The 26,786-nt window shown below is 46.1% G+C and overlaps 9 protein-coding genes across 9 annotated transcripts; 8 read left to right on the top strand and 1 right to left on the bottom strand.

Moving 5' to 3' along the window:
• Window positions 1–1,032: 1,032 nt before the first annotated feature.
• EDB82DRAFT_438954 (amino acid permease/ SLC12A domain-containing protein) lies at window positions 1,033–3,375 on the top strand. The gene is made up of 7 exons (XM_025728333.2): window positions 1,033–1,266; window positions 1,323–1,566; window positions 1,629–1,718; window positions 1,780–1,991; window positions 2,051–2,525; window positions 2,587–2,828; window positions 2,890–3,375. Exons 1-7 carry the CDS (start codon window positions 1,120–1,122, stop codon window positions 3,121–3,123), a joined length of 1,644 nt encoding a protein of 547 aa, XP_025587338.1. The 5' UTR covers window positions 1,033–1,119; the 3' UTR covers window positions 3,124–3,375.
• Window positions 3,376–3,683: 308 nt separating this feature from the next.
• Window positions 3,684–6,137, top strand: EDB82DRAFT_573324 (uncharacterized protein). The gene is made up of 2 exons (XM_025728444.2): window positions 3,684–4,010; window positions 4,066–6,137. Exons 1-2 carry the CDS (start codon window positions 3,723–3,725, stop codon window positions 5,773–5,775), a joined length of 1,998 nt encoding a protein of 665 aa, XP_025587339.2. The 5' UTR covers window positions 3,684–3,722; the 3' UTR covers window positions 5,776–6,137.
• A 53-nt stretch (window positions 6,138–6,190) lies between these two features.
• On the bottom strand, window positions 6,191–8,869 carry EDB82DRAFT_565762 (copper amine oxidase). The gene is made up of 3 exons (XM_025728555.2): window positions 8,592–8,869; window positions 8,113–8,544; window positions 6,191–8,065 (listed from the first exon to the last, which is right to left on the bottom strand). Exons 1-3 carry the CDS (start codon window positions 8,646–8,648, stop codon window positions 6,503–6,505), a joined length of 2,052 nt encoding a protein of 683 aa, XP_025587340.2. The 5' UTR covers window positions 8,649–8,869; the 3' UTR covers window positions 6,191–6,502.
• A 149-nt stretch (window positions 8,870–9,018) lies between these two features.
• Window positions 9,019–11,385, top strand: EDB82DRAFT_493896 (succinate-semialdehyde dehydrogenase). Its single transcript, XM_025728666.2, has 5 exons — window positions 9,019–9,224; window positions 9,287–9,460; window positions 9,526–9,613; window positions 9,690–10,934; window positions 10,995–11,385. The coding sequence occupies exons 2-5, from the start codon at window positions 9,437–9,439 to the stop codon at window positions 11,135–11,137; spliced, it is 1,500 nt and encodes a 499-aa protein (XP_025587341.2). The 5' UTR covers window positions 9,019–9,224; window positions 9,287–9,436; the 3' UTR covers window positions 11,138–11,385.
• A 270-nt stretch (window positions 11,386–11,655) lies between these two features.
• EDB82DRAFT_454785 (fungal-specific transcription factor domain-containing protein) lies at window positions 11,656–14,047 on the top strand. Its single transcript, XM_065607838.1, has 5 exons — window positions 11,656–11,803; window positions 11,860–12,272; window positions 12,328–13,054; window positions 13,103–13,270; window positions 13,321–14,047. Exons 1-5 carry the CDS (start codon window positions 11,769–11,771, stop codon window positions 13,955–13,957), a joined length of 1,980 nt encoding a protein of 659 aa, XP_065466097.1. The 5' UTR covers window positions 11,656–11,768; the 3' UTR covers window positions 13,958–14,047.
• A 734-nt stretch (window positions 14,048–14,781) lies between these two features.
• On the top strand, window positions 14,782–16,809 carry EDB82DRAFT_454782 (amidase signature domain-containing protein; the record flags this gene model as incomplete). The annotated part of the gene is made up of 7 exons (XM_065607837.1): window positions 14,782–15,054; window positions 15,107–15,229; window positions 15,291–15,939; window positions 15,991–16,040; window positions 16,096–16,233; window positions 16,290–16,587; window positions 16,643–16,809. 7 exons carry the CDS (start codon window positions 14,782–14,784, stop codon window positions 16,807–16,809), a joined length of 1,698 nt encoding a protein of 565 aa, XP_065466096.1.
• A 4,802-nt stretch (window positions 16,810–21,611) lies between these two features.
• Window positions 21,612–23,439, top strand: EDB82DRAFT_118365 (cytochrome P450). The gene is made up of 3 exons (XM_065607000.1): window positions 21,612–21,933; window positions 21,983–22,364; window positions 22,413–23,439. Exons 1-3 carry the CDS (start codon window positions 21,745–21,747, stop codon window positions 23,393–23,395), a joined length of 1,554 nt encoding a protein of 517 aa, XP_065466095.1. The 5' UTR covers window positions 21,612–21,744; the 3' UTR covers window positions 23,396–23,439.
• Window positions 23,440–24,137: 698 nt separating this feature from the next.
• On the top strand, window positions 24,138–25,197 carry EDB82DRAFT_493891 (uncharacterized protein). Its single transcript, XM_065608450.1, has 2 exons — window positions 24,138–24,629; window positions 24,677–25,197. Exons 1-2 carry the CDS (start codon window positions 24,188–24,190, stop codon window positions 25,030–25,032), a joined length of 798 nt encoding a protein of 265 aa, XP_065466094.1. The 5' UTR covers window positions 24,138–24,187; the 3' UTR covers window positions 25,033–25,197.
• An 11-nt stretch (window positions 25,198–25,208) lies between these two features.
• EDB82DRAFT_118357 (Alpha/Beta hydrolase protein) lies at window positions 25,209–26,567 on the top strand. Its single transcript, XM_025729221.2, has one exon. The coding sequence runs from the start codon at window positions 25,619–25,621 to the stop codon at window positions 26,453–26,455; it is 837 nt and encodes a 278-aa protein (XP_025587346.2). The 5' UTR covers window positions 25,209–25,618; the 3' UTR covers window positions 26,456–26,567.
• The last annotated feature ends 219 nt before the right edge of the window (window positions 26,568–26,786 follow it).

Raw genomic sequence — 26,786 nt, 5'->3', positions numbered from 1 at the left:
TGTCAGTCATGAGCCACAACCAACATTTTGCCACAATTGACTCAAGCGTCGAGTCCATACGGGATGGATCCCATCCGCTCTCCTATTGAGCCACTCACTCACTAGCGGATCAGTAGTTAGGTTAGTCATGATAGGGGAATCCCCACTATTGGATATCCTTTTGCAAGCCGCCTTATCCCTCAGCCAATATTAGAAGAGCTTACACTTAGCTACGGGTCACTGGACAAATACTAAGGCTTCAAGCATTATGCTTGTACTTTTGTACGTAATGAGAACTCACCGGCTAGACCTTCTAAAGGTAATTTAAACTTGCATTATGGGGAAACTCCACCCCCGGGATAGACTTCCCCAGATTTTAGCTCTGGAGTATCGATCTTAATATCTGGGGTAATCGACCCATAACATTAAGCAGAATGTAAAAGGAGAGGTTGTTTACTGCCACGGTGTCACTTACTATTCTTGGACGAATGTTCTTAATCCCACATTGTGTATGTTGAATGCAGAATGCAATGACACTGTTGGCCCGGCAAGTTGCTGAAAACCTGATAAGTCTAGCTATCTTTCGGCGCTCTCACATATTTGATAACAATCGCGCGCCTTGATAAGGCCATCGGAACCCTTCCCGTAGCGGCTCGGCATCGTTGCAGATACCAAAGGAACGTCTGCCGACAGTGATAGCACTATGGCGGCGCTAGCTGAGGCGTAGTCTTTTTGTGTGCCTGTTCGGTTTATGCCAAGCCAGTCATATCGAGATCTTAGAGGTTGAACGAAAGCAGGTGGACCTGATATACTTTATTTACTGGGTCTAATCATGTATAGACAGGTTTGGCCAGTGTTTTCCAACAGACTAGCAGGTGTTTACCACGCGATTGTGTCTCGACCCATGCCATCTGCAGTCAATCATCGCTTCTTGCGGGGAACTGAGCTGGACCATGACCCTTGGGGTTCAGATCGACGTTGCGTAGTTCAAATACGTCGCGTTATCCGTGCAATCAGTGAATCCTTTCTTTATCCTCATTCACACTATTCAATCCCAATCAATCTCTTTATCTATATGTCCAAGGCCTTTTAACGCCCCAGTTCCATTGCAAGCTCTCCCACTTTGTATGCCACGACACAATGGATTACAAGAGTGATCGTGAGAAGCTACCAGGCGATGGGTCTCCTCTTGAGCAACCTGGAAGTCACCACGAGGCAGAATCGTCCGAGCTCAACGATGATCGCAATGGACAGTTCCATAGATCTTTCACCCCTCGTCAAGTACACGTATGCAATTCGCTTGCCCATGCAGATTCCACACTTGCTAACGGACGTGTTTTCAGATTATCTCCCTCGGTTCGAACATCGGAAGTGGTGTGTTCATCGGAACAGGTAGCGCTCTTGCTGGTGGCGGCCCTGGAAACATGATTATCGCATACGCCCTGGTATGCTCCTGTGTTTGGGCTGTCCTACAGACTCTTTCCGAGATGACTATTGCCTTCCCAACCTCTGGTAACTTCATCGACTATGCTGGACGTTGGGTCGACCCAGCTTTGGCCTTCGGTGCCGGATTTGCGGAGTGGCTAGGTGAGGAATCTAGTGTGAACTGTAACATAAGAGGACCACGTGCTGACTCTAGATTTATCCAGGTTGGACTGCTATTATTGCGGCCGAGGCCGTATTTTGTGATATCCTCATAAATTTCTGGGCAGATGGTGCTATTCCACCAGCCGCTGTTTGTAAGAGACTGCCTTATGGAAATCAACTTCGATTTTGTAAGCTAACGAGATGAATTACCAGATACCATTTTCCTAGCCGCAACCTTCGTCATATTCCTTCTTCCCAACACGATCTTTGCTTGGTTTGAGTACGTCACTTCGCTTATCAAGATATTCTTGTTTCTTATAATCATATTTCTATCCCTTGCTCTTGTCTGTGGTGCCGGACCCAATGGTTTTGTCCACTCGGGTAGTACTTGGACAGACTTGAATGCGTTCAAGAATGGCTTCTCGGTAAGTTTTAGATGCGGACTACCTTATGTCATTGTCTTCTTCTAACTTGCAATATTCAGGGCTTTGCAAATGCAGCATTACTAGCCACCTGGGCTGTCGGTGATCAGGTCTTCATTGGTATCATGGGCGGAGAAGCCAAAAGCCCAAGACACGCTTTGGGTCACGCTACCAAGCTTGTTCCGTACCGTGTAGGAATTGTGTATATGCTGAGTGTGATGTTCATCACTCTGCTTGTCCGTTCTGACGACGAGCGACTGCTTGGTGGATCAGGCGTTACCGCCTCTCCCTTTGTCATTGCCACACTTGACTCTGGGATTGCCGTCATCTCGGACATTCTGAATGCTGGAATGATTGTAGGTATCTTGGCAATCTCTGCCGAGGCTGTCTACTTGTCTTCGCGTGTGCTCCGCACTATGGCACATCAGAAGCTGGTACCTGAGTTTATTGCCAAGGTCGATAGCCAAGGTCGTCCACGTTGGGCCCTTGCTATCACATGCGGAGTAGGCGTCATACTCACATACATCAACTTGGCGGGTACGTCACTATCAGCATTATGCTCTCCATTTATGGACTGATCAACTGACCATGTATATAGCTGGCGGACGTACAGCCTTCACTTGGCTTATCTCCATTACAAGTGCCTCGTTCTTTTGTATGTGGATCATCATCGCGTTCACATCCTTCCGATTCCATCGTGCGCTCAAGCTACAGAACGACCCTCTTTTTAGAGAGCCATACGCTTGGAAGTCTGTTGGCTGGCCGCTGGCTCCTACCTGGCTCCTCGCCATTTGTGTGTTACTTACTGTTAGTTGCTTTGCCATCGGAATCAAGCCTCTGGTACGTCCTATATCATTCCAAGTGTATTACCTGGCTGTGATAGCTGACTTTGTCTTCCCAGGGCGGTGGAGGCTTTACTCCCAACAACTTCTTCCAGTACATCATCGGCATTCTTATCATCGTGGGTTTTACAGTCGGGTATAAGATAATCATGCGCACGCCGTGGCGTGATCTTGCTACTGCCGATTTGAGGACAGGAAGACGCCATCTTAGCGTTGAAGAGATCAATCAGCTGGACGCTTACTACTCGATGTCCAAGTGGAGGCGCTTTGGAACCTACGTCCAGCTTTGGTGAGAATGCCCAACTCTGCATGGATCACTTCAACTTGATATAGTATGGAAGTTATGTATTTTCTGTCACTTTGATATACAGAATTCCTGATATTGCTTCATTCGACAATTAAATTGGGGAAATATATGTTAAGCTAATGCTTCAAATCTCAATTTGACTCATGCTGAATCAAGAAATGTTCCAACGCAATGCTAATCTGGAAGGTGACGTGTCTAACACGGCACATGCTTTGAATGGGTCTGTAGACACTTAACACTTATGGAAGGTAATACGAATATTCATTAGACCAAGTGGATGTTGGCTGCCTGTTTGCCTAAAGAATTTGTCAAGGTTTTCTTCAGCTGAAAGCTAGGCAGTCGGTCATTTCCATATAGGGTAAAAGCCGTACCGTGATTTTCGACATAGAGTTTCAACTAGACTGGCCTCTAAATTGATCCCTGCTTTACTAGCGTACAAGACGGAACGTTTGACGGCGGAGGTTTCCGTGAAACATTTTAATTTAAAGGCTCACCGGCACTTCAGCATCTTACAGAAACAGCTCTAATGCAATTCAATCTCACTACAACAATTTCCAATATATTTCTTACAAAAGGAGAAGAGACATGGAGATCATCAAACTTCCTGGCTTCGGCCTTCCTGTCAACTACATGCCAGGCAATAACGACCATTTCCCTACCCTTCTGGGTAGAGACTCGGACTTCCAAGCTGCTACTCTCACCAATCGCGAACTTTGCATGCTTCGGTTCATTGAGGAAATTACTAACAAGCCAGAGTGGTGGATCAAGGTGAATGACGAGACAATTGCGAGTAGATGGAAAGCTGAGGCATTGGAATTCGACTGGGGCCGATACCTCAAGTATGGGGATTTCACTCCTGCTATGGCTGATGCAGTACGTATATCACACGCCTAAGCGCACTGCATAAGCTAATTCACTTTCTTTCTAGTGCATCGAAGAGATAAAGTTCAAGGCAGGGATTTACAAGAAGACGAAGCTTCTTCCTGTTTACGACTACACTGCTGCCATCGTAAAGTCTGATCATCTGATCCCTGACGACTTATGGCACTCACTCAAAACTGGTGTCAAAGCTCTCGAAGATATCCCTGATGAAGCCAAAGACTGGCATCCCGGCAGTAATGGAAAGGTCCTCAACTTAGTCCACCCATCTATGTATCCACTGGTGTATGGCAAATCTCGTGTTCTCCTTGGGAGACGCATTGGACTCGCGGAAGCCCTCAATGATTGCGGCCAGGGTCTTGTTGTTGAGAAACCCACAGACAGGTCCATCAGGGGCGAGCTTTGGCATTGCACATCTACGAATTTCCAATGGTTGCCCTGCGACGTCTCGGTCGAGAACGGATGTGTTAAGATCGAAAGTTACATCAACAACCTTCATCCAGTGAAGAGCGCGTCTCTCTATCCCGTCATCGAGAAGTTGATCGAAAAGGCTTTGCCAGCATGGGACATTGTCTATCGCTGGCTAGAGGAGTTCCCTATGCAGCGCCTGAAGATCGAACAGGCTAGGAGAAGATGCAGAAGCAAGCGTACTTGCGCGAACTCTGACCATACCTGCACACCTCTGGCTCGACCGACACGCGATGACGAGCCTCGCAGGCGTGAGTACGGCAATAATTACAGTAACTCGGAGATTTCGGACTCGGATGACGACACAAATCGTGAAAAACCTCGACACTGGCGGGAACCGAAAAGAACTCTCAAAGCTACGCTCCGACGTTCTGTGAAGAAGACGGATCAATCAGACAGTGAATATGAGTCGGAAGATTATGACAGCAGCGAGGATAGAGACATGCCTGATAGCCAAACGGAAGATGAGTACGAGGACGAGGAAGAGCAAGAGCGCGACCCGAACCACGTTTCTGAGAAGGAAGTCAAACGTCGAGACCTACGCTGGTTCTCCAAAACCCATCCTGTCATCGCGCCAGAGCCCAGCCCCGAGCCCCAATCGAAGTTCCGTGCTGAGGATGTCAAGCCGGCGCACGAGATCTTCCCCGAACCGGGACCCAAAAGACTGCAAGTTATCGTAAAGCTGGCCAATATCCATCTCACCCCAGAGAATCCAACCTATCCAGGTGGCTCGTGGCATACCGAGGGCCAACTCAACGAGCATATTTGTTCTACAGCTCTGTTTTACTACGACAATGAGAACATCACTGACAGCTACATTGACTTCCGCACTATGGCCAATGCAGACGAGCTGGACGAAGGACTCCTATCGTATGAACAGTACGATTGGAAGACCATCCAACGTGTCTTTGCAATTGAATGGCCTGGTGGAGGTTCTCGGATCCAGAGCATCGGAAGTGTCCTCACACGAGAGAAGCGGGCTTTATTCTTCCCGAATGTATTTCAGCACCACGTCAATTCTTTCAAGCTGGCTGATCCAAAAAAGCCTGGCCACAGAAAGATTCTAGCCTTGTTTCTCGTGGACCCTGCGATTCCCGTGATTTCTACGGCAAATGTGCCGCCGCAGCAGAAGGATTGGTGGCCTGAAGAGTTGAAACCGAACGGAGCCCTGCCGTTTGATGAGGAGAAAGCTAGGGAGTTTCGAAAGGAACTCATGCAGGAACGATCGGCGAATGAAATCAGATCGTATGAAAAGATGAAGAATGTCGAGTGGAACTTTTGTGAGCACTAAAACAGCATATAATCGAGCCAGGAATGACTGCCTTTCAACCAGAAAGAAGATAGTCAACCCGGACCGAAGAGTTTGTGGATTTTGGCGAATGTCAGTATCAAACAAGGCTCGATAGCGTCATGTGTAAATTCAGGCATTGTTGAAATAATTGCCCACCAGTTCTCGCGATTATTACTCCCAATCTGGCCTGAATTTAGGCCACATATCTGGAAGAAAGCTCTACTTAATCCACGCGTCGCCAGATGTGAAAATGAATCTATTTTACAAGCTATTCCTCTAGCACATCTATCGCAGATTGGGTTCGCATTTTATAGGCAGTATTCGGATGTGCTAGATATTAATTAAAGTCAATAGAATCTTGGTAAAATAAGAACCACCATGTCTGGAAGTAATAACACTTTCCACAGAACAATGAGCCTTGAATGAATGTGGTCGACTTGGGTGGAACTAAATAGCTATTTGATCTACCGGAGATATACTGTCCATCGTATCATCACTTTAAAGGGGAAAAGACTCAAGGTTGAGAAGATGCCAAAACTGACGATACCAGCCTTTATAAATTAATATTTTAACTCGAAAAGATAAAGAAAACAATCTGTGCTTCTGAACAACCAACACTTCCGAAAAAGACTTTGCAGCAGATAACGAGAAAGTTTTTCCTTTTATTTTAGTATTCTTACAAGTATATGCTCAAATATTTCATCCTCTGCATCCCATCTATACTGTTCTACAGTCTCGAGTTGCAGCATGACGAAGCCTTCTCGTCCCCACCAGTATACAGAACACTCTTGTTCTTTTCTTGCGTAGATGGGGCCACATCCAAGCCAGGATTGCCAGAGAAAAAGTTCACAGGCTTCAAACCGACCATCATCTTCTCATTGGGCATCACGGGCCAATCCTCAATGCACGGGTTATGGGTCGAGCCGAATGTGTGCCAAATGACGATGTCTTGGTTCCTGACAGACTGAGCCGTACCCGTGGTGCGGCGCTTCGCGATAACCGAGGCCAGGCCATCACCACCAGAGGATTGCATTGTATACTTTCCTGCAGGGAAATGGTCATTATCCTCGTGGCGCGTAACCCAAACAGCATGCTCAGCAAACTCAGAGCGCTTTGCGTGGAATGAGTCAGGGTGTGACAGCAACATCTGGCTGTAGGCTGGCAAAAGTTTGAACCCGACAGGTGTACCTGTGATGGGGTTGGTCTTGTTCTCATTGACGAATTTGAAGGTCCGAGCCTTTGTATGGTCAAGGTCAAAGCCACCCTCTTCCTCAATGAACTTATTCTCGGTAATGTAACCGACGCCGAAGGGATTGTGAACAGATGGATCGTTGATGGGAAGAGGCTGAGACTCCTCGACCACGAGTGAATTAGCGTGGCCATCAATCGCAGGATCGATACGGAGACTAAAAAGATGCTGGTGGTAAGGCGCTAAGACACCAGGTGCCACAATGGTTCCATACGGATATTTCCCCTTGTGATCGATAGAAGCTGGTACAGTAGATAGAATTCCCGTAGCACGAACTTCGTAGAAGATGGAGGCATCTTGACAGAAGTGCCATGCAAATATGTACTCATAGTTGCTAACAGTGATGATAGTCTGAAGAACAAGGATGCGAGAACGAGTCACAACAGGAGTATTAGTGCGGAAGTTCATGTGCTTCCACAGGATACCATCATCCTGCTCGTGACAACAGACGACATTTGGTAGCTCCATTGGTTCTCCAGATGGTGTGTTGTGATAGGCACTGAAGTACTTGATAGTACCTAGACAATCACATCCAAGCTGGAGATTATTTGCGTTGATACCGGCACCATCATTTCCAAGATCAAAGGCAGCCTTGCGAGGGTAGGGAGCACGCGGGTCGCCATAAGGGACAAACATCTCAGCCAGAGAGAGGCGGTAGAAGAGACTGCGGCCATCATATCGAATATCGTGCAAGGTAAGACCCTCTCGATAGTTGAAACCCACCTGGAGATCCCACTTCTCCCACTTAAGATGGTTGCCTTGGATATAGAATGACGGGCCATCCGGTTGAACAACTTGGTATGGCTTAGTGGTTGTGCGAGGGCTTGGCCTCAAATCGGGGTGATATTCGCTTGCAGCAGTTGAATGAATTCTTCGGCGATCAAAGGGTTTCTGCTCGGTATTGATCCTCTCGTGGGGCATGGTGGGAAGACGATAAACCTTTGTAACCTCGAGAGCCTCGGAGACTTCAGCACAGACGTCGAGGGGATAGGCGTAGTAGTTGGCGTCGGGGTTTTCCAGCAATCGGAGGTAGAACCAGCACTGATCACTATCAGCATTGATAAGATGCAGAAGATATTGGGGCCTACCATTGTGACTCGTTCGGTCATGTCATTCATGCCATCGGTCGCATATGCCCAAGGCTCAACAACAACAGTAGCTCCAGCTGGGAGGTCAAGAGTGCGAATCTCAGCTTGCACCTTTTCATTGGCCAGGCACGCAGCCTCGACCTCCTTCATGTAATTGGAATCGATGTATGAATGTTTTCCCTTGACATGCTGCTTCTGGGCGACCTTATCATCGTCAAGGTCGACGATAAGCTCAAAGAGTTCATTCTCGCCAGCGTCTCCCTTGATAGAAGCTTCGACTCGGGCATAACGAGTGGGGACATGCCCTGTAGGCTGCTTGTGATGTTCCTTCTCAAGGTAAGGAATCATCTGCTTTTTGGCTGGCTCAAGAAGAGTGATGACGCGAAAGTTGGGGTCTTGACCACCAAAGTGGGGGCGGACGATCCTTGAAGCCTGAACAGACCATTAGCATGTGCATGGGAGATTGGTAGTTGACCTACCCTTGAGATCTCATCGGGCCTCAGAGGATCAAAGGGATGCAGTGATGCAGCAGCCATTGTCGCTATGGCAGACGTGTTTGCAGTTGTTTTCTTGAGAAGTAATGCTTGTCGAGAAACTGGGAAATTACTGAATGATGAAGTTGAATTAAACGATCCAAGACAAGAGATTTATACAATCAAAGCAAACAGCTGGGCAACATGTATCAAGCAAAGAGACTTCGCTGTTAGTTCCAGTTGAAACAAAAGAGATGACAAGGGCCGGGCCGGTTTGAGACACGTCAACGCGTCCATCGGGTAATTTTTGCCCCAAACCTGATTTATCTCCCCGATGCCTCAGCGCCGGGACCGGAATAACTCACCGCGACCTTACCTTTGGAGGATATAAGTCCTTCCCCTCCTCCCTCCAAAGGTAAAGCTCAGCCAAGACAAAACGCTAATTGAAATTCTCGACTCATCATGCGCATCGCGTAAATGCTGATCGAACCTCTAAAGGCAACCCGAGCCAGCACCGGAAAAGATGGACCGGTCAGCGCAACCGGCGCGTATTCCACTCAACTATCTGTTGTAATGATACCGGATCCTGGCTAATTCATGTCTTGCCGGGTTATCGGAACATAATTCGGATGTCATCTTGTTAGTCAGTGCATCATTATGTAAAATTGATGTAGTTTGTCTGATATTCCCGGTGTCGCAAGTGTTGAATTCACATTCATTAATTGACGATATGCGCCCTTCCAGAGCAAGAACCATAGGTATCCATCTCCAAGTCAAAATCTAAGTCCTGTCCACACAGCATTTTGTGAACAACACCTTTGCCAAAGCTTAGGGTTCATTTATCGATCATCATGCCCAAGACGCTACCATTCCATGTATGGCAACAACAACGTCCATTACTTTGATATTACCGGATGATCCGTAGCTTACACTAATGCAGTTGGACGACCCGTCTATTTTCCACGAGAGCTCCTTACTCAATGGGGAGTGGGTTTCTTCAAGGTCCCGCGAGACTTTTGACGTGGAGGGTAAGAATTCCTTTCTTTTCCACTGGCGTTTTCCCATGTAGAATGACAGAATGCTAACTCTCGCTGCCTTATCTAGATCCTGGCAGTCGCACAGTCTTTGCGACTTGCCCTATCAACAAAGTCGAAGATGTTGAACCGTATGTCGCCACATCCCACGAAGCGTTTCTCAAGTATCGACATGTCAATCCTCGTGAACGTGCCAAGAAACTCCTCGAGTGGTATCGGCTCATCGCCAATGCACGAGAAGACATCGCCAAGCTGGTCACATACGAGACAGGCAAGCCGTTGAACGAGGCTCGCGGCGAAGTCGATTATGCCCTGGGCTTTGCTTGGTGGTTCGCTGGCGAAGCAGAACGTATCCGAGGTTCTATCGCGATCCCAGCCGTTTCTGATCGCCGTACCTTTGTCATCAAACAGCCCATCGGCGTCAGCGTTGCCCTTGTACCGTGGAATTTCCCAGTGGCCATGATTATCCGCAAGGTTGCTGCTGCTCTAGCGGCAGGCTGTTCAATGATTGTCAAACCGTCTCCTGAGACGCCTTTGAGCGTTATGGCCCTTGCCGATCTAGCTTTGAAAGCAGATTTCCCCCCAGGCGTTTTTAACGTTATCACCACCGACAATATACATACTCCTTCGGTTAGCGAGGCGCTTTGCAAACACTCCCTTGTCCGTAAGGTAACCTTCACGGGCAGCACTGCTGTCGGTCGCATTATTGCAAGACACTGTTCCGATGGGCTAAAGAAGGTCACCATGGAACTCGGAGGCAACTGCCCTTTTATTATCTTCAACGACGGAGACCTGGATCAAGCTGTTGCTGCACTTATGATCTTAAAGTGGCGCACGGCTGGTCAAGCATGCACCCATGCGAATCGTGTTTATGTGCAGAGTGGTGTGTATGACCAGTTTGCGCAGAAGATTCTCGAGACCACTCAGAAGCTCCGCGTTGGTCATGGCGCCAATTCTGACACTACCATGGGAGCACTAACGACATCTCGAGCCGTTGAGAAACTCAACAGGCATGTGGCCGATGCAGTCGCTAAGGGAGGCAAGGTTCTTTGTGGAGGCTCATCTCCCATCGGTCTAAACGGCTACTTCTTCGAGCCAACTATTATCTCGGATATGACAGCATCCATGTTGACTACAAATGAAGAAATCTTCGGACCGCTTCTGGGCTTATACAAATTCGAGACAGAGAAAGAAGTGGTTAAAGAAGCTAATGACACGTCTATGGGTCTTGCGTCTTACTTTTTCACAAGGGATACTGACCGCACGTGGAGATTGCTTGAGAGTCTCGAGGCTGGGATGATCGGCATGAATACTGGTACTATTGTCTCCTGCCTTATTATGTTGTTTACGTATATCATACTGAATTTGAGTACAGGCAATGCATCCGGGGCAGAGTCTCCATTCGGTGGTATCAAGGAGTCAGGGTATGGCAAGGAGGCAGGTAAAGACGTGGCCATTGAAGAGTACCTGATTCAGAAAACAGGCACTCTTACAGTTGGATCTCTGTCGAAACTGTGAAACTTGGGAATGAATTATGTCAAGAAATGATGCGCTCTTTATGTGAAATTGGATTATACAAGCATTTTTTAAAATCTCCTTATGGGCAGTTTCCTCCGTATCGATCTCGCTCTCAAACTGCCAAAATGCAACGATACTAGTTAGAACTACTCTATTTACGATGTATTACAAAGTAGTTTCCAATAAACACTCTAGACTACCTGTAAGATGAATACTGCGAGCTCGGATTTTTGCTTGGGGGTTACGGAAGTGTCCACCGAGACAGTGAAGGACATATTCCGCATGCGGGTGGCTTAAACTGAAATATGCTCAGACGCAAGTAGTAAGAAAGATAAGGCGGGAACGAAGTGTCTAGGTGGGGACGGAGAATGATCCTTGTCACCAAACTTAGTCAATCTTCCTTGACTAACATCCTCTTACCCACGAGGTTACATATCGTGTGTCTTCGTTGGTCCGGTGATTAACCGGCTAACTGAACAAAATGAGCGCTTTCTCCACATGCACCTCCAATCCATTTTACAACCTACATTTTAATGTCAGAGCCCCGTAGTATTTGTTGTTCCAAGTATAATAGAGCTTCACAGGTAAGCTGCATCGCCCAATCTCATCCACATCCCGGCTATAAAAATCAATGAGTTCTTCACGTCCCAAAAGAACCAATAAGGCGTAAGTCGCTGGAGTGAGTATGGGGAACCGTCCGACTGATACATGGGTGTACGCAGATGCGACCGATGCCGACGCCGAAAAGAGCGTTGCGATGGAACCACGCCTTGTGCGAGATGCCAAAATCATGGTCTTGAGTGTAGTTTTAAGTACGCTGGAAAGCCCCTTGGACGGCCACGTAAACTGCACCATCATGAAAGACACGCCATGGAGGATCTCCCAGAGCTGCTTGAGACAGATACCGACTTTCTGAATGTGGAGAGGATCCATGCGTTAGAAAACATAGTGCGACATTACACTGGACTTGATCATCTTACCAAGGAGAACCTGGAAGAGTTTATTGTTAGTCTGCCGATACATAAAGATGTGTCATCTCACGATCAAGAGCACCCTGAGCAAAACTCGATTGCGGAGTTGGCAGTCCGACTTTTGGATAGCCCAGGCGGGCAAATCCAATTACAACCCTCGGCCAGTGAGTCTGAAGGACACTCTGACCTGAACGATAGAATACTGACTGACCCCCGAAGATACCAAGAGCCTCTCCCATTCACATTTCCTCCGGCTGTTGTTCAATAAATTCGACAATCTACATCCAGGTTCACTCAGCGAGATTACCCAGACCATTGGCAAACAGCAGGCATGCCTGGTTGATGATGTTGCCCTGGATTCGAACTCCTCGCAGCTTCTATCACATGGCATGATTGTTGTTGAATCTGCATGCGTGTTTCCAACTTTTAACACAGCTTCGAGTCTGGTCAGCACATTCTTTGAGTTTGGTCAAATGAATTACTTCTACGTTGATGAACTCATGTTTCGTTCTAGCATTGAGCAGTTTTATAAGGCACCCTGTACATTAAATGCGCAGGACGCTCCGTGGGTCTGCACCGCTCTGATGGTATTTGCCATTGGCGCTCAGTTCTCGCACCTCCAAGGTGGAGAGCACTCCCCAAAGGAAACGACGCAAGAACATCACATCTGGCTGGATGATGCGCTTGCTTTGATGTTTTTCCGCCAAGCGTCTAAACTAGTACCGGATGTTTTGGCAGTCAGTTCTTTGGAAAGCGTTCAAGCGTTACTTTTGATGGGCTTCTACCTTCTCCCTCTTGAGCATTGTAACCTTGCTGCTACCTATTTCTCAATAGGTCTCAGAATTGCTACAGATTGCTGTTTGGAAGCTGATGATAATACATCAATTACGGCAAGGGAAATAGAGGTTCGGAGGAGGGTATGGTGCACTGCCTTCATTTTAGAAAGGTAAGCTGCCCGTTTAATAGGTACCCGCCTTCTCTAATATCGTCGTAGGAGAAACTCTGTTTACCATGGGAAGTCCCTCGCTCCCACACGACCGCCCGTTCAAGATTTCGACATGCTTGGCAACGTCGACATGTCTTCTAAACGTATCGATACGCATCAAAACACGAAAAGTATGGTAATCTTAACCAACATGTTGGAGCATGTCTGGCATACGATGTAATGATGCTATGGCCCTTGAATATCGTAATGTTCTGATGGAATTTTAGGAACGGACTGTTGAACCTAGAAGCAATTCAACAAGTTGAGAAGCTTCAACATGTTCTTGATACCCGGGATCAGCTGCTTCTATACTGGGATAACCTTCCCGATAACATATTTGGCAGGGACCTTTGTCCACAGAAACCACTGTTCCGGCACAACGCTTACCTTGCACTGAGCTACCACAGCATTCATATCTTCATCGGACGGCCCTTCATTCTCGACAAGACTATTGAAGAGACCATGAGAACTGGCCTATTAACGGACACGAAAAGTAAACTAATCACAAGCTGTATCGAAAGTGCTCTTGCTATAGTTGACCTTTGTCAGCGGATTAAAGACCAGTCTAGCCTATCACGATCGTCGTACATTGAGTTTACCTCATGTCACGCTGCAGTCTCGGCTCTAGTAGCTGCATCTATCTCGGACCGGACGTCTCAATGGAACAAAACCTGTAGGCAAGGTCTTGATTTACTAAGAGCTATGTTGGGCGGAGTCTTCTCCCAGAGTGGTGGAAGGAAAGACTTGGATCGCTTGGACCAACTGCTATGTTATAACTACCTCGACTTTTCTGAAGAAATGAACGATGTCACATACCAAGACTTTTTACACTGGGGGGCAAGCTTTCTGAATGTTAGCTCTTGAGGTGCATGGTATAGTTGAAGGTATATTTGAACAAGGGCTCTATAATAGTTAGTAGTTAATGTAAGATATTAAGATCAATGATTAGCCAGGGTCTGATACTTAGTTCAAGGGAAGCTTCCCGCTGATGAACATGGCAAACAAGTAAATGCTCCGCACTTGACGACTCATAATAGTGAAGTACGACGATGGTGTCTTATTAAACGACACACGACTAGCACGGGATCCTGCGCCACGAGAAAATTGATCTATCAGTCGTGGAGCGCTACTGTAATTTATTGCTTCTTGAAAGCCCCGGAACTGCAGAAGCGTAACGGTTACTTTGTAATGGTTCCAATTAAAACTAGCCTGTGATTCTTCGACATGAAGTTAACATGTTACGTGATAGCTCATCGGCGACTTTTAGCATTCCGGCAAGTTTTACTTCCCGATAAGAGGGGAGATGGAGAACGGAATTTGGGACTCACCGGACCGGAGGATACAGATAACCTATCCAACAGCGGGGTATCAATCGGGATTAAAGTGACCGATAAAAGTTAAACATCGGGTCTTTTCTGATGCACTCACTCCATTACGATAAGCGGTATATATGTACATTGCTAGTCAGTTCAAGCCCGTCACGAGCCATAGAATGATCTGGCATTTCGGAAGCCAAGTGAGGGGGCTGTACTATACTCCGGCTTACCTTTGGAGGATAGGTCGCAAATAAAACGGGTGCCCTGCCTGGCTGATTAGCAAAATCGAACGATACTCGCACATCGTGACAGTCTTTCGATTCTCCCAGCATTGATAAACGTATCTGGGCAACACTTGTGACGGTTTCAAGTATGGGTAATTCTTCATGGAAAGATATCTCGGTAGCGGCCCAGGCCGAACTTCTGCGGGCGATACCCGATCAATGGAGAATCGACCCGAAGCAGTACTCCGGCCAATCTAATGTTTCTCGCATTCCTCTCACCTGCGGAGTCTTAAGCAAACGACAGATCGCTATAACGGAGCTCACTGTATCAGAACTCCAACAGCGTATCAGGTCTCGCACGTTGAAGGCGACCGAAATCTTGGAGGCATTTGCTGCCAGGGCTGCCATCGCTCATCAACTAGTGATTATAGTCTTGTATAACAACTACTGACCGGATGCTAATCTTGAAAAAGGTCAATTGTCTTACTGATTGGTTCTATGAAGAAGGCCTCCATTGCGCTAAAGAACTCGACGGAAAGTTTGAAAACGGTGGTGAACCTATTGGACCTCTGCATGGTATTCCTGTTGCTCTCAAGGTACGACTGGGACTTATATGTAACATTATACCCTCGGACATTCCCTAACAACCCTCACTAGGATACTTACGGTCTTAAAGGTCATGTCACGACACGAGGCTACATCGCCGGTAAGGGTGTAGTATATGATCACACTTCCGACATCGTCGAAACCCTGAGATCGGCGGGTGCCGTCTTCTTCTGCAGAACTACCATGCCCCAGACGGGATTCATCCTAGAGACTACAAGCAACCTATGGGGTCGAACATTGAATCCATTCAATAACCTCCTAGGTGCCGGCGGCAGCTCTGGAGGAGACGCTGCGCTGGTTGCGATGAGAGGAGCTCCTATTGCGCTTCCGTCGGATATCGGCGGCTCCATCCGCGCACCAGCCGCTTTCTGTGGTCTCTATGCTATTCGCCCGACATCTCAGCGTATCCCCAAAGGAAATTGGGCCGGCACTATGACGGGCCAGGTGACTGTCAGGGACTCTGCAGGACCTGTTTGTTACTCTATCGACGACGTTCGGCTATTCACCGAGATAATCGGCTCCCATCAAGCTCAACATCGATATGATACAAATTCAGTTCCTCTTCCATGGAGAAAGGTTTCTTTGCCTCAGAAGCTTGCAGTTGGTATTATGAAGTGGGACGGAGTGGTGATGCCACAACCTCCTGTGCTTAGAGCCATTGAACATACCAAGAATGTCCTCTTGAGCGCCGGTTTTGAAGGTGTGCTCTCCATGAAACTTATGTCTGTTTCAATGCGCTCATATATAATAGTGGTTGATTTTAGCCCGCCTGTCGATTGCTGGGAGCTAGCCAAGTGTTACGTATGAGTCTATCAACACCAACAATTCGTGCTTTAGAGACTGATGAGGATACTAGTACGATCTGATCTTCCAAGACGGTGCCGCAGATACATTGGCAAAGGTAGCCATATCTGGAGAGCCCCTAGTCCCAGCCTTTGCCGACCTGTTGAAGGTATTCCATGCGAGGGCACTCGCAGCTACTGAAGTGTTGAAGGTACGAAAATAACAATTGCCAAGAGAAGGGATGCTAAGTACCCATCCACCTTTTAGCTCAACCTTCAGACAAGAGCCTACAAAACAATCTTCACTCAGGCCTGGGATAGGACTAAGGACATAACCTCAACCGGACGTCCCATGGACGCACTCATCTGTCCATGTTCCCCCTCAGCCGGTATCCCACATGGTTTCAACGTATGGTGGGGATACACTAGCATGTGGAATCTTTTGGATTATCCCTCTACTGTTGTTCCTGTTGCCAACTTCAAGATCAGTCCGGAGCGTGATCCACCAAGCACATCCTACAAGCCTTTGACGTCAAACCCGTATGACAAGACGAACCACGAAATGTGTATGTTTTGCGACCCCTGCTTTCAATAACGTGGTCTAATTTACATGCTCTGCAGACGACCCAAACCTTTTCGTCAACCAGCCAAGCACTATTCAGGTTGTTGGAAGGCCGTTTGATGACGAAGAACTTATTGAAGTCAGCGTTACAATTGACACAGAGCTTCGTGAACATGTTGCTACCGGGCAGCAACTAACCAAGGCAAATTCTCTATCAAAACTGTAATATGCGGCGACATAAGCAAAGGATTACCTGCATGCCATAGAACAGCAGAGACATAGCTCAGATAGACTGTTCTCAGTTGACAAGCATTTACTATGTTTCTTGATCTGGTTTTCTATTGTATGAGAAGATAACAGTATGTCTAAAACTGGTCAACTTCTTCCTAGGGAACCCGGCGTTAAATGTTGCTTTATCAACACAAGCGAAGAATAAAAGCGTCTTGTATGAAGGGGAAGAAAAAGAGACAAAATCATACTGTTCCTCGCCATTATAAGAGGTAGAGTTAAATAGGCTAGAGTTAGCACTGTGTAAAAAGACACATGGTTTAAATTCTCGGTATGATCACATTGTGAACGTGAAGGGGATAGGCTAGATTATTAATATACCACACTTGTCTTGAACTATACATTGTAAACTTATTATGTCTCCCTATATAATAAACCAACAAGAAGTATATTAAAAGTAAAAAACTACTTTCTTTACTGCTAGGAGAAACGAGGTAACACTTCTGTCAAAGTCGCTTTGAAGACCTCGGGAGGTGAGTAGAACAATCCTCTGAAGCACTCAACCATGATGAAAACCCGACAAAGTCCATATATCAAGTAGACCGTAATGGTATATCCTCGGACCACGTATTCCACTATCGCTTTCATCTTCTCCTGATCTACTTCATGCATTTCGTTCATTGTAGGTCCGTCAACTCGCGAGGTACCAATATAATATACCAGATGGGTACGATGACAGTTGTTATCAAGCTTGAAATCCTCCAGAGCATTTGCTCCGTTACTGTAGGAAACTGAATGTTCCAGGCGATCAGATGAAAAGAGCCAAAAACAACAGCGCCTATGATAAATCCAATATCTTCTGATATAAAAGGCTCACAGCAACCCATTGTCAATCAATCCAAAACTTGACTCTCCATTGCTTGCGTCATTCGGGACATGTGTCATGATCGGTGGGAAACTGTATCGTTGGAACAAACCTGTGAAGAAACCAACCGTCGCAAGATAGTTCAACTTGGCTATGTCTTCCTTGGTAAGTTCTCGTGCAGCAATGACGTCCGTCGTAGAGACTAAATCTTTTGGCTTCTGAAGCCAAAACGCGTACGTAATAAATGTACATAATGCATAACTAATAGTAGCTACCTCTAGCTGTGTTGAAGGAAGCCCTTGGACTTTCCTCACTAGAAGTTGTGCGAAAAGCCATAGTACATGTAGTAATGTTAAGAGCTTGACTATAGCGTCTTCTTTGCTTTGAAAGTTGATTTGATGTTTCGTAATGGGTGGTAACCGTTCCACAGCTCCGTGACTCAACATCGCACATAGGTCCAAAGCCTGAACTACGACTGGAAGCTCACCTTTCCACGCAGGCTCAACAGTAGAAGTAGCTTTGAATGTTGGGTCTCTTGCATCAATCTGAATCGTTGAGTGAGAGTTATAGAATTTCCATCCCGTCGTCTTGACTACTGGTAACTTCGATAGGGGGCAGTGTAACCCGGGGAATGGTGACATTCAATGTTGTTCAATTCAACTGATGTTGACGAATCGGGGTGTTTGGCCATATTTGAGATCCGACAGTCATCGCATAAACCCGATCGGTACCTCAGTATAAAACCACCCATATTGGCGTAGTATGCGTGTGTCATCGACCATTCTATTCCAGACTCTCGAGCCCTTGTACGCATGACTTGACAACGTGATGATCTCCATGCACCAACGAAGTCACCGGTTGATTTCCCAACTAGAATCTCTGGTAAAATGAGAGTCACAAGCATCCACTTTGTCTTTCTTGACAACCATGTTATGGAATTTCGAAAGTAGCGAGACATGGAGCTGTTTGGTGTTTTGCTTTGAGTACCTGGGGTAGCGCTGTTTAATACTTGCGCTTGGATATTGCGTCTAGTATTGGCCAATGGTTGGAGCTCGATATCTGTTGCGGCCCGTAGGCAACATGTCTTTCTCAACATTTGTTGTCTGTTGAGGTATGTTCAGGTGTAAAACCGTCCAGGTGCAGAGAAAGATTTCCAGAGTTGAGCGTACACTAGCCCCGGAAACATAATTAGCATCTTGCGGAGGCAGTGTGCACTGAGTTTGGAAAGAACTCGAATGAATTGAAGGCAACGAAGCCACAAGAGCAAGTAATCACGATGAAAAGATCATTGCGGTTGAAGGGTATGTAAAATATAATAGTTTATCGTGTCAGGTTGCTTTCTAAATAATGGCGAGAAGCTCTAGTTGGAATGCACCAAGCTGTGTATACATATAGCTGGCAAATTTAGTCCTAGAATTTCACCCGACCAACAATTTAATCACAAGGGTTATTACTTGCGTAACCCAAGTATTTACTTAATTTGACTTGAGTTGCCTCTAACCACTTAACTCGTGCTAGTCAAGGCTGTGCAACTGCCGTTTATATGCATGGCTATTATAGTGCTTATCATCTGTTTCATGTTGAGGTAGGTACTTTAGTCAGCTCACTGTTATAGACAAGACGTGTCTGCATGTACTAACATTACCTCTATAGATAGTCTAGACCTCCCACGAGCTCGGCATTCTTATTCTGCCGGACTTGATATGCTCTCCTCTCCTTTTAAGTCCTACCAGGTGCATATCCTTTTCTTTAGATCTGAGACACCAGGGACTTGCTGATAACCATGCAATAGCACCTTACTGGATGTCAAGGATTAGGCAGAAATTCATTTTGGGACTGGCTGAGTATCCCATTGTACAACATGAATTATCCAACTATTTATAATATCATGTGATGATTGGTGCATGGGAGTGTCAGCCTAAGTCAGCTGTCCAACGCCGATCTTCCAGCCTGCCTGATGATGTGGTGCCGATATTCAAGTCTTATACCACATTGTTCTATTTTTCACATTTAATATTCTTGCGACATTAATATTCCATATAGAATAGGTCACATTGTAGGTCAAGACGTTTCCCTTGCTACGAATTCTTGAAGTGTTTAGCGAATAATATTACTGATACAATTCTTCGATATATGAGACAAGAAACAAGGACTGTGTTATACAAAGCGAAGATCATCTCCGCATGAGTTATTTACTCCATACAGCCTGATCTTGGCAGCACAACCCATTGCTTTTCATTAGCTTCTACTGACGTGGCGTTATTGCTTCTGATGTCTCTCGCTCTAGAACCTCCCATTGCCTGGACATTTGATGTTCTTCTTCGTCTATACAGTCGGCCAGGACAAGCAAGTTATCAATCACCTGCGGTTGATTCACAGAGCCTGAATGCCAAGAAAAGAGTGGGCATTGCTTTTCGTGAGATCGGTTTCGGCTGGCAGGCCACATTTCTTCTATCATGCCGTTTATTGCAACGCGTCAGACCCACAAATGCGATCCGAGTTGGCAAGGATAAGATACACGCTAGTCAGCTGCAGCGCCTCGATCTCTACAGGGTAGAGCCTGCATTCCAGTCCTTATTGGAGCTGCAAACATGATTTGCCTTGATACTTGATCTAATGTGTATCGATATGTAAGCTTTACCTGTCTTCCTTTTTGCTAGAGCAAATACTTTGAGAGCAGATGAAGTCAACGACTTCGACAGCGAACCCGTTAAAATTCTGCATCGATAAACTTTGGAGAAACAAAAGCTCACTGTATTGCAACGTAAGGCTACACGACAATAACTAAGTAGTGGAAAATTGAGTATCTCATTGGGAGTTTACTTTTCAAAGGTACATATATCTCAATTGAGACCCTCTAAGCCAAAGTGAGAATACAATATCTGAATGGATTAATTCAAGACATCAACGGATGACTATAGTCACGTGACCACACTCACATTCAACAATCTGAGCCGACACACCAACCACGTAGAGAGGTTTACTTCAGGCACCAAAAGACGAAGCTGATATGAGTTGAGAGCTCAAGCATGATAAGACGAACCATTGTGTTTTCACACGTAATGTATAGTTGGTGATACGTATTGACATGCAGAATCCATATAAAGAGACAATTGGTGTGATTAACAGGCAGAGGAAGATCGCTTAGGAAGATCCTCTACAGCCAGATATGAGAGTGTGGTATCTGCGTTCGTTTTTCACGCTCTCAGACATTTATCGTCAGCGAACGTCTTTCCAGTACAAGGGGCTTCAGACCTACCCAGAGGAGCAACATCATCCGAGACTAGGGTTGTGGGGACTCTAAGCGAATGGAATGCTACAGGTAACAGGGATCAGCGTATCGGTAGAACAATGACATGTGGCCAACAGCATTGAAGCAGTCATGTTTCTGCTAACCAAATGCTGTGGCCTGAGTTAGCGATATTCATGTGGATTACCAGGGACTCTTGCGGATTGATCAATTCATATCTTGCCCTCCCGGTTCTGACAAAATTGTCCAAAGAATTGAGATCCACATCACAAAGTGGCAGGTAGCTTTGAGACCAGATATGCAACGATTTCAACCTCTTAGCAATGTTCATGCAGCATCTACATAAAGCTACGTGTAGTATGCAGTTGGTCCCGCGACAGTCACGCAAAGAGACAAGGAGGCACAGTCACAAGCCAGAGTAGGCCTAAAAGATATGCTATTCGTTCCCTTACAAAAATAGAATTCCCATTGAGATAACAACTGAGAACCAACAACCAAGAGCCAACAAATACCTCAATAATTGCTTTCAAAATTGTCCCATTGGTACGCTTAGGCTGCCGAGCTCAGATCATCATGCAGTTAAGCGCACAAGTATTCCCCCGTCATCAAAGCGGACAGTTTATTCATATTTTTAGACATAACTGCAAAGTGAAGTTCTCCTGAGACAAAATGTGAGAAGCAGAGGGGCCATTCAAGATACAGAAGAGTAACCAACTGCAGATTCACATATTGAATATAAATATGTTCCATTTGTCTCCTCTTATTTGCATCGTCTTTCTGTCTGAACCAAACGGAACCATAGTAAAATCAAGTCAATCATGATCTTTCTTTGCATATTCCCCCTTCTTGTCATTGTATGGCGCCTTGTCGCCTCTTCCAGTCATCTTTCAAGAATCCCACGGACGGTACCATGGTCAGGAACTGAGAGAGGCTTTACCCCTTATCTGTTTATGCAAATCCGAGGAATATGGAATACGCCAGACGTCATGAAAGATGCTTACCAAAAGGTATCACAACTATCCGACGACACTAATACATCAGCTAAAGTGTCTCCAGTATTGCAAGAATGGTGCTATTTGCGCCGTCGCCCTGCCATTTAGTCGACCAGAGATTCTTCTACCCAAGCATCTCATTCACTGGATGACGACTCAGAGCGATAATGTGTTGAACCCCACACCAATACAGCATGAGCTTGTCGCAGCAAAATACGCCTTCTTTAGCTCCTCCGTCCAGAAGGAGACTGCAGTATACGATGTTCTTCGGGTCCAGATGAACAGACACGTCCCAAATCTGGTACCCAAACTCGGAGAGAAACTAACATCTTCAATTGACCAAATCTTTGGATGCAACACTGAATGGAAGGAAGTACAAGTTTTTCTTCTCGTTCGGCGTGTTTTTGCAAAAGTAATCACTTGGTTTGTTGTTGGTGATGATTTGTGTAAGGCACTCTTATCTTACGAGAGAACTAGTACTGATACCAGTATAGGCCGTGACCAGCAACTCGTGGATAACTTGGACAAATTCTCCAGCACTGTCATACCAAGTGCGATAGCTATATCACTTTTCCCTGACTTCTTGAAGCCTATCTCTTCTCGGTTCATCTTGATTCTCAACCGTGTCTACCTCAAGAGATCGATCAAGGTTCTTGGTCCATATATCGAAAAGAGAATCGCTGAGATAGAGAATGGAGCTTCGAAGACTCGTTCGCAAGAGAACGTGTTGACGTGGCACATCGAGGAAGCCCTTCGCAAGAAAGAACCCCGAGAAACCATGGCCGACATGGTAGCCTGTCGCCTCTTCGCCACCATCATGGCTGCTTTGGAGTCTACCACCCTTGCCATGACGAATACCCTGTTCAAAATCTCCGCAAGTGAGAACTCAACTGAGATATGGGATATTCTGAAACAAGAGAGTGAAGAAGCGCTATCAGCCAAGATCGAACTGGAGAGTGTCAACAAGCTGCATCTTGCAGACAGTGCAATCAAGGAAACTCTCAGGTTACATACGGCACTCAAAGCTCTCAGTGTTCAAGTCATGCAGCCTGCAGGAATCACACTCAAGGACTATGGTATCCATCTTCCCCTTGGATCACGCATCGGTGTCTCGGCATGGGGCGTTCATTATGATGAGGATATATATCCCAATGCCTACTCATACGACGCTTTTCGACATATGCAACTCTCCCAAGACGGAGAAAAGCCCAGCAACACATATCTAATGGTTTCGCCTTCTGAGAATTATCTTTCTTTTGGCTACGGAAAACATGCTTGTCCAGGACGACAATTTGCATCTGCTTTGCTAAAGATATTCTTAGCTCACGTGGCAGCCAATTACGATTTTGAACAAGTTGATAACAAACCAGGATTCTTTAACCTCGGACATCTCCCAACACCACCAGTGGAGGCAAAGCTGAGAATGAGGAGGAAGAGTGGTTTTGCCAAGTCGATGGAGGATAGTTCCTTGGTTTGATTTGAAAATCATTTGTCTTCGTCCTTGTTCTCAAGGTAGGGGAACTTGAGAAATGCCGTACTTGCCTCATAGGGTTATTCACGGGCATTATTTTTTGCCAGTTCTCTCGTTCGAAGTGTCACACTTTTTATCATCGGACTCCTCAATTGCATCTAGTTCCATGAACGTCTGTTTGTAGCTTGGCCAGTCCATCTCATGAGGCTTTCGCCGCAGCAAGTCTAGTATGCTTCTTACCTCTTCATTTCTACTAAGACTAAGCCAGTCATTCATACCAAAGTGCCATCTGGGTCAGTGTTTCGGAACTGAACGGCTAACACGTGAAGGCAAGTCGCACTGGCGAGATATGGAACGATGTTGGAAACTTTTCATTCGTTAGGGCCTCGGTTACAAAACGGGTGGGTTTTTTACAGGGTACATTGTTAGTTCCAACGATAGGTCTGTGGCACCACAATCAGGGGTTCGTTCTGGTTAATCACCACGGCAGTATGGGACATGCACTTGGTACGTACGAGACTTGTGACATACGAACGTGTTCAAGTTGACAATTTTTTCCATCAAAAAACTGCCTTAAATGCGTTAAAATAAATGTCAATCGAGATAGCTTCGGAATCACTGTCCGTGCCCCTGTAACGTGACAGCTATTTTGAGAACGTATGTGTATTTTCTTGCTTAGAACCAACAGACAGTTACATAAAGAATGAATTAGCCTGGTAGATACTCCACTCGTTCATGTGCACGGTTCGCACCCATCTCGATAAAAACTCAGAGGATCCGTTTCCTTTCTGAGCAGTGATGGCTGGCCTTTTAACTCAGCTTCTACTCTCAACAAACAGGATCATGTTGAGCCTAATCGTTGCTCTTAGCCTTTTGACGGCTGTCGACGCCTTCAGATTCCATTATGAGGAATATGTCAACGGTACCGAATTTTTCGACAAACGCTGTGTCAAAGCTTTGACAAGCAACATTGACTGCGACCAGGACACCAGGATGGTAGGGCAATATAGGTCAATGGGATGGCTGGGAAGTAACAGAACAGCTGACGCCATGTGCTTCACAACTTGCTTCGACTCCCTTCAGAGATGGAACAAAACAGTGACCGAGGAATGCGACAAGGATCTAAACAGAGCCTTCCCGCCGCTTCTCCTCGAAGACGAAGTCAAATTAGCCAACCAGGTGCAACAAATGTGGAACGCAACCTGTATCAGGGACACCAAGTCTGGTCGATATTGCTTTGGTATGTATTGAAGGAATAACCATGTGGCACATGACTGACGTTTTTAGATGTTGTGGAAGAATTACGGGGTCGCCATAATTATGGTGAGGAGAAACCATTTAAAGAACCATGTCACCCCTGCTACGGTATGGTGGTCAAAGCCATGTTGAATTCCTCAATCGAGGCGTTAGACCTATGGGGTTTGGATGATGATTATTGGAGAGGTCAACTTGAACTTGTCCATGAGAAATGCGGCGGTCCAGACAAGATTGAGAAGGATTTTGAAGAACAGAAAGTGTACAATGCTTCTCATGCCAGGGAACCGGAGTTGAAGGAGATCAAAGGCACAGCGGCTATGATCAACCAAATGGGCGGTGTTTGGATTACAGTGCTGACTTTTGGATGGAGCCTTTTTATGTTATAGATCGTTCAGCCGAAGTTTTAGTAATGGGTTTTAAGTTCTTGAGCAAGAGGACCGGTTTTGTTAGGATAGAAGGCAGGACTCACAGAAGCAACCTGATCATCATACGATGCAACAGTATTGTGGTATATACGGATACCTACTTAATAGCCCTCCTTCTTCCTCTAGCACAGCCTACGAGAATATCAGTATTCGAATCAACCATTGATCTTCAATACGGAAATACTAAGCCTCCACTCTGTATGTCAGCGTCACGTTGACACAGCTAAGTGGATATTGCCCGCTTACTGTCAGATAACCTGCCCAGCTTACTAAACGCCCCGATCCCTGTTACTGATACCCTGAACTCAGACGTCTTTGCGCCATTTCATACTATGTTATTCCCCTCCTCCTCCTCATCATACATTGTGATCCAATATCTGTCTGACAATCACTCCTGCACCACGAGGCGAGATCTAAACAAGAATCGGCTAACACAGATAAATACCTATTTATATTGAAGTTCCCACTTCTCTTCGTCTTTACCTTCTAGATCTCTCTGGAATCCCCTCTGACTGTTACGATCAGTGGTTGTGTTTCAATTGGAAAGATGAAGACTGGGACTATTACGACTAGCGACGGCGTCAGTCTGACCTACAACCAAACCGGTCCTGCGGCTGGCAAGCAGTTACTTTTTATCCCTGGATGGCGACAGGCTGCTGCAGAGTGGAAGAAGCAGGTCGAGTACTTTTCCCAGAATGGATTCAGAGTTACCACCTATGACATGCGTGGCCATGGAGAGTCTGCCAAACCCGAATTTGGCTACCGCATTTCTCGCTTCGCAGCTGACCTGAACGACCTTATCACACAATTGCACCTCGAGGACATTACTATCATCGGTCATTCTATGGGTTGCTCCGTCACCCGGGCTTTCTGGGATCAGTACCCTACCTCCCACAAGTTTATCCACAAGTTTGTCTTTGCTGATCAGCCAGCTGACTTTGTGATCGACCCAACCTGGCCTAAGGAAAAGGCTAAAGAGATGGGTGCCATCTTCACTCCCGATGCAGTGTACCAAACCGCCACCGACATGGCAGCCCAAGGCCCAGCTTTGGTCAAGAGTATGTTCACCGACGATCTCACCGAGGCTAATTACAACTGGGTTGTTGAGCAAAACAAGAAGATGAGCGATAAAAGCGCTGGCACTCTCTTGATTGACCATGCATTCCGAGACTGGCGTGATGTTCTTCCTCGCATCAATGTTCCTGCCTTGGTTATTGCTGGAGAGCTTAGCATTTTCCCCCATCAAGGAGTAGAGTGTGTTGCAACCCAGATTCCCTCTGCCCAGCACTATACCTTTTCAGCCGAGGAAAAAGGTAGCCACTTTATGTTTTGGCAAAACCCTGAGAAGTTCAACTCGTTGGTTAGAGACTTTATTGAAGCGTAATTGCTGAAAGCACAGTATTATATATATCTATCATTGTCTACTTCTTCCTCCAATTCGCGATCCATCGCCAAGTGTCAGGGCGGTTTCCAAAAAGAACTCATCAGTCTTATGTGAGCACAGTAGTTCATAATAGTATACAGAAACGATTTGCAATTATATGGCTTGCTAACAATAAATATATACAGATTAAACTCCAATTTTGTGATCAGATACCACTGTTGGGATCGATCCTGGCCATAATACAGTTATTCTCAACCCAGCCACCCTGCTTGTTGCCCTTAGCCGAGCAGTCGCAACTGTCGATGGGAACCTTCATATAACGCATACACTC

Source organism: Fusarium venenatum (genome assembly GCF_020744135.1).
Source record: "Fusarium venenatum strain MPI-CAGE-CH-0201 chromosome Unknown EDB82scaffold_1, whole genome shotgun sequence".
In the NCBI taxonomy this organism is placed as follows: domain Eukaryota; kingdom Fungi; phylum Ascomycota; class Sordariomycetes; order Hypocreales; family Nectriaceae; genus Fusarium; species Fusarium venenatum.
This window is presented reverse-complemented; position numbering and strand designations above follow the sequence as displayed.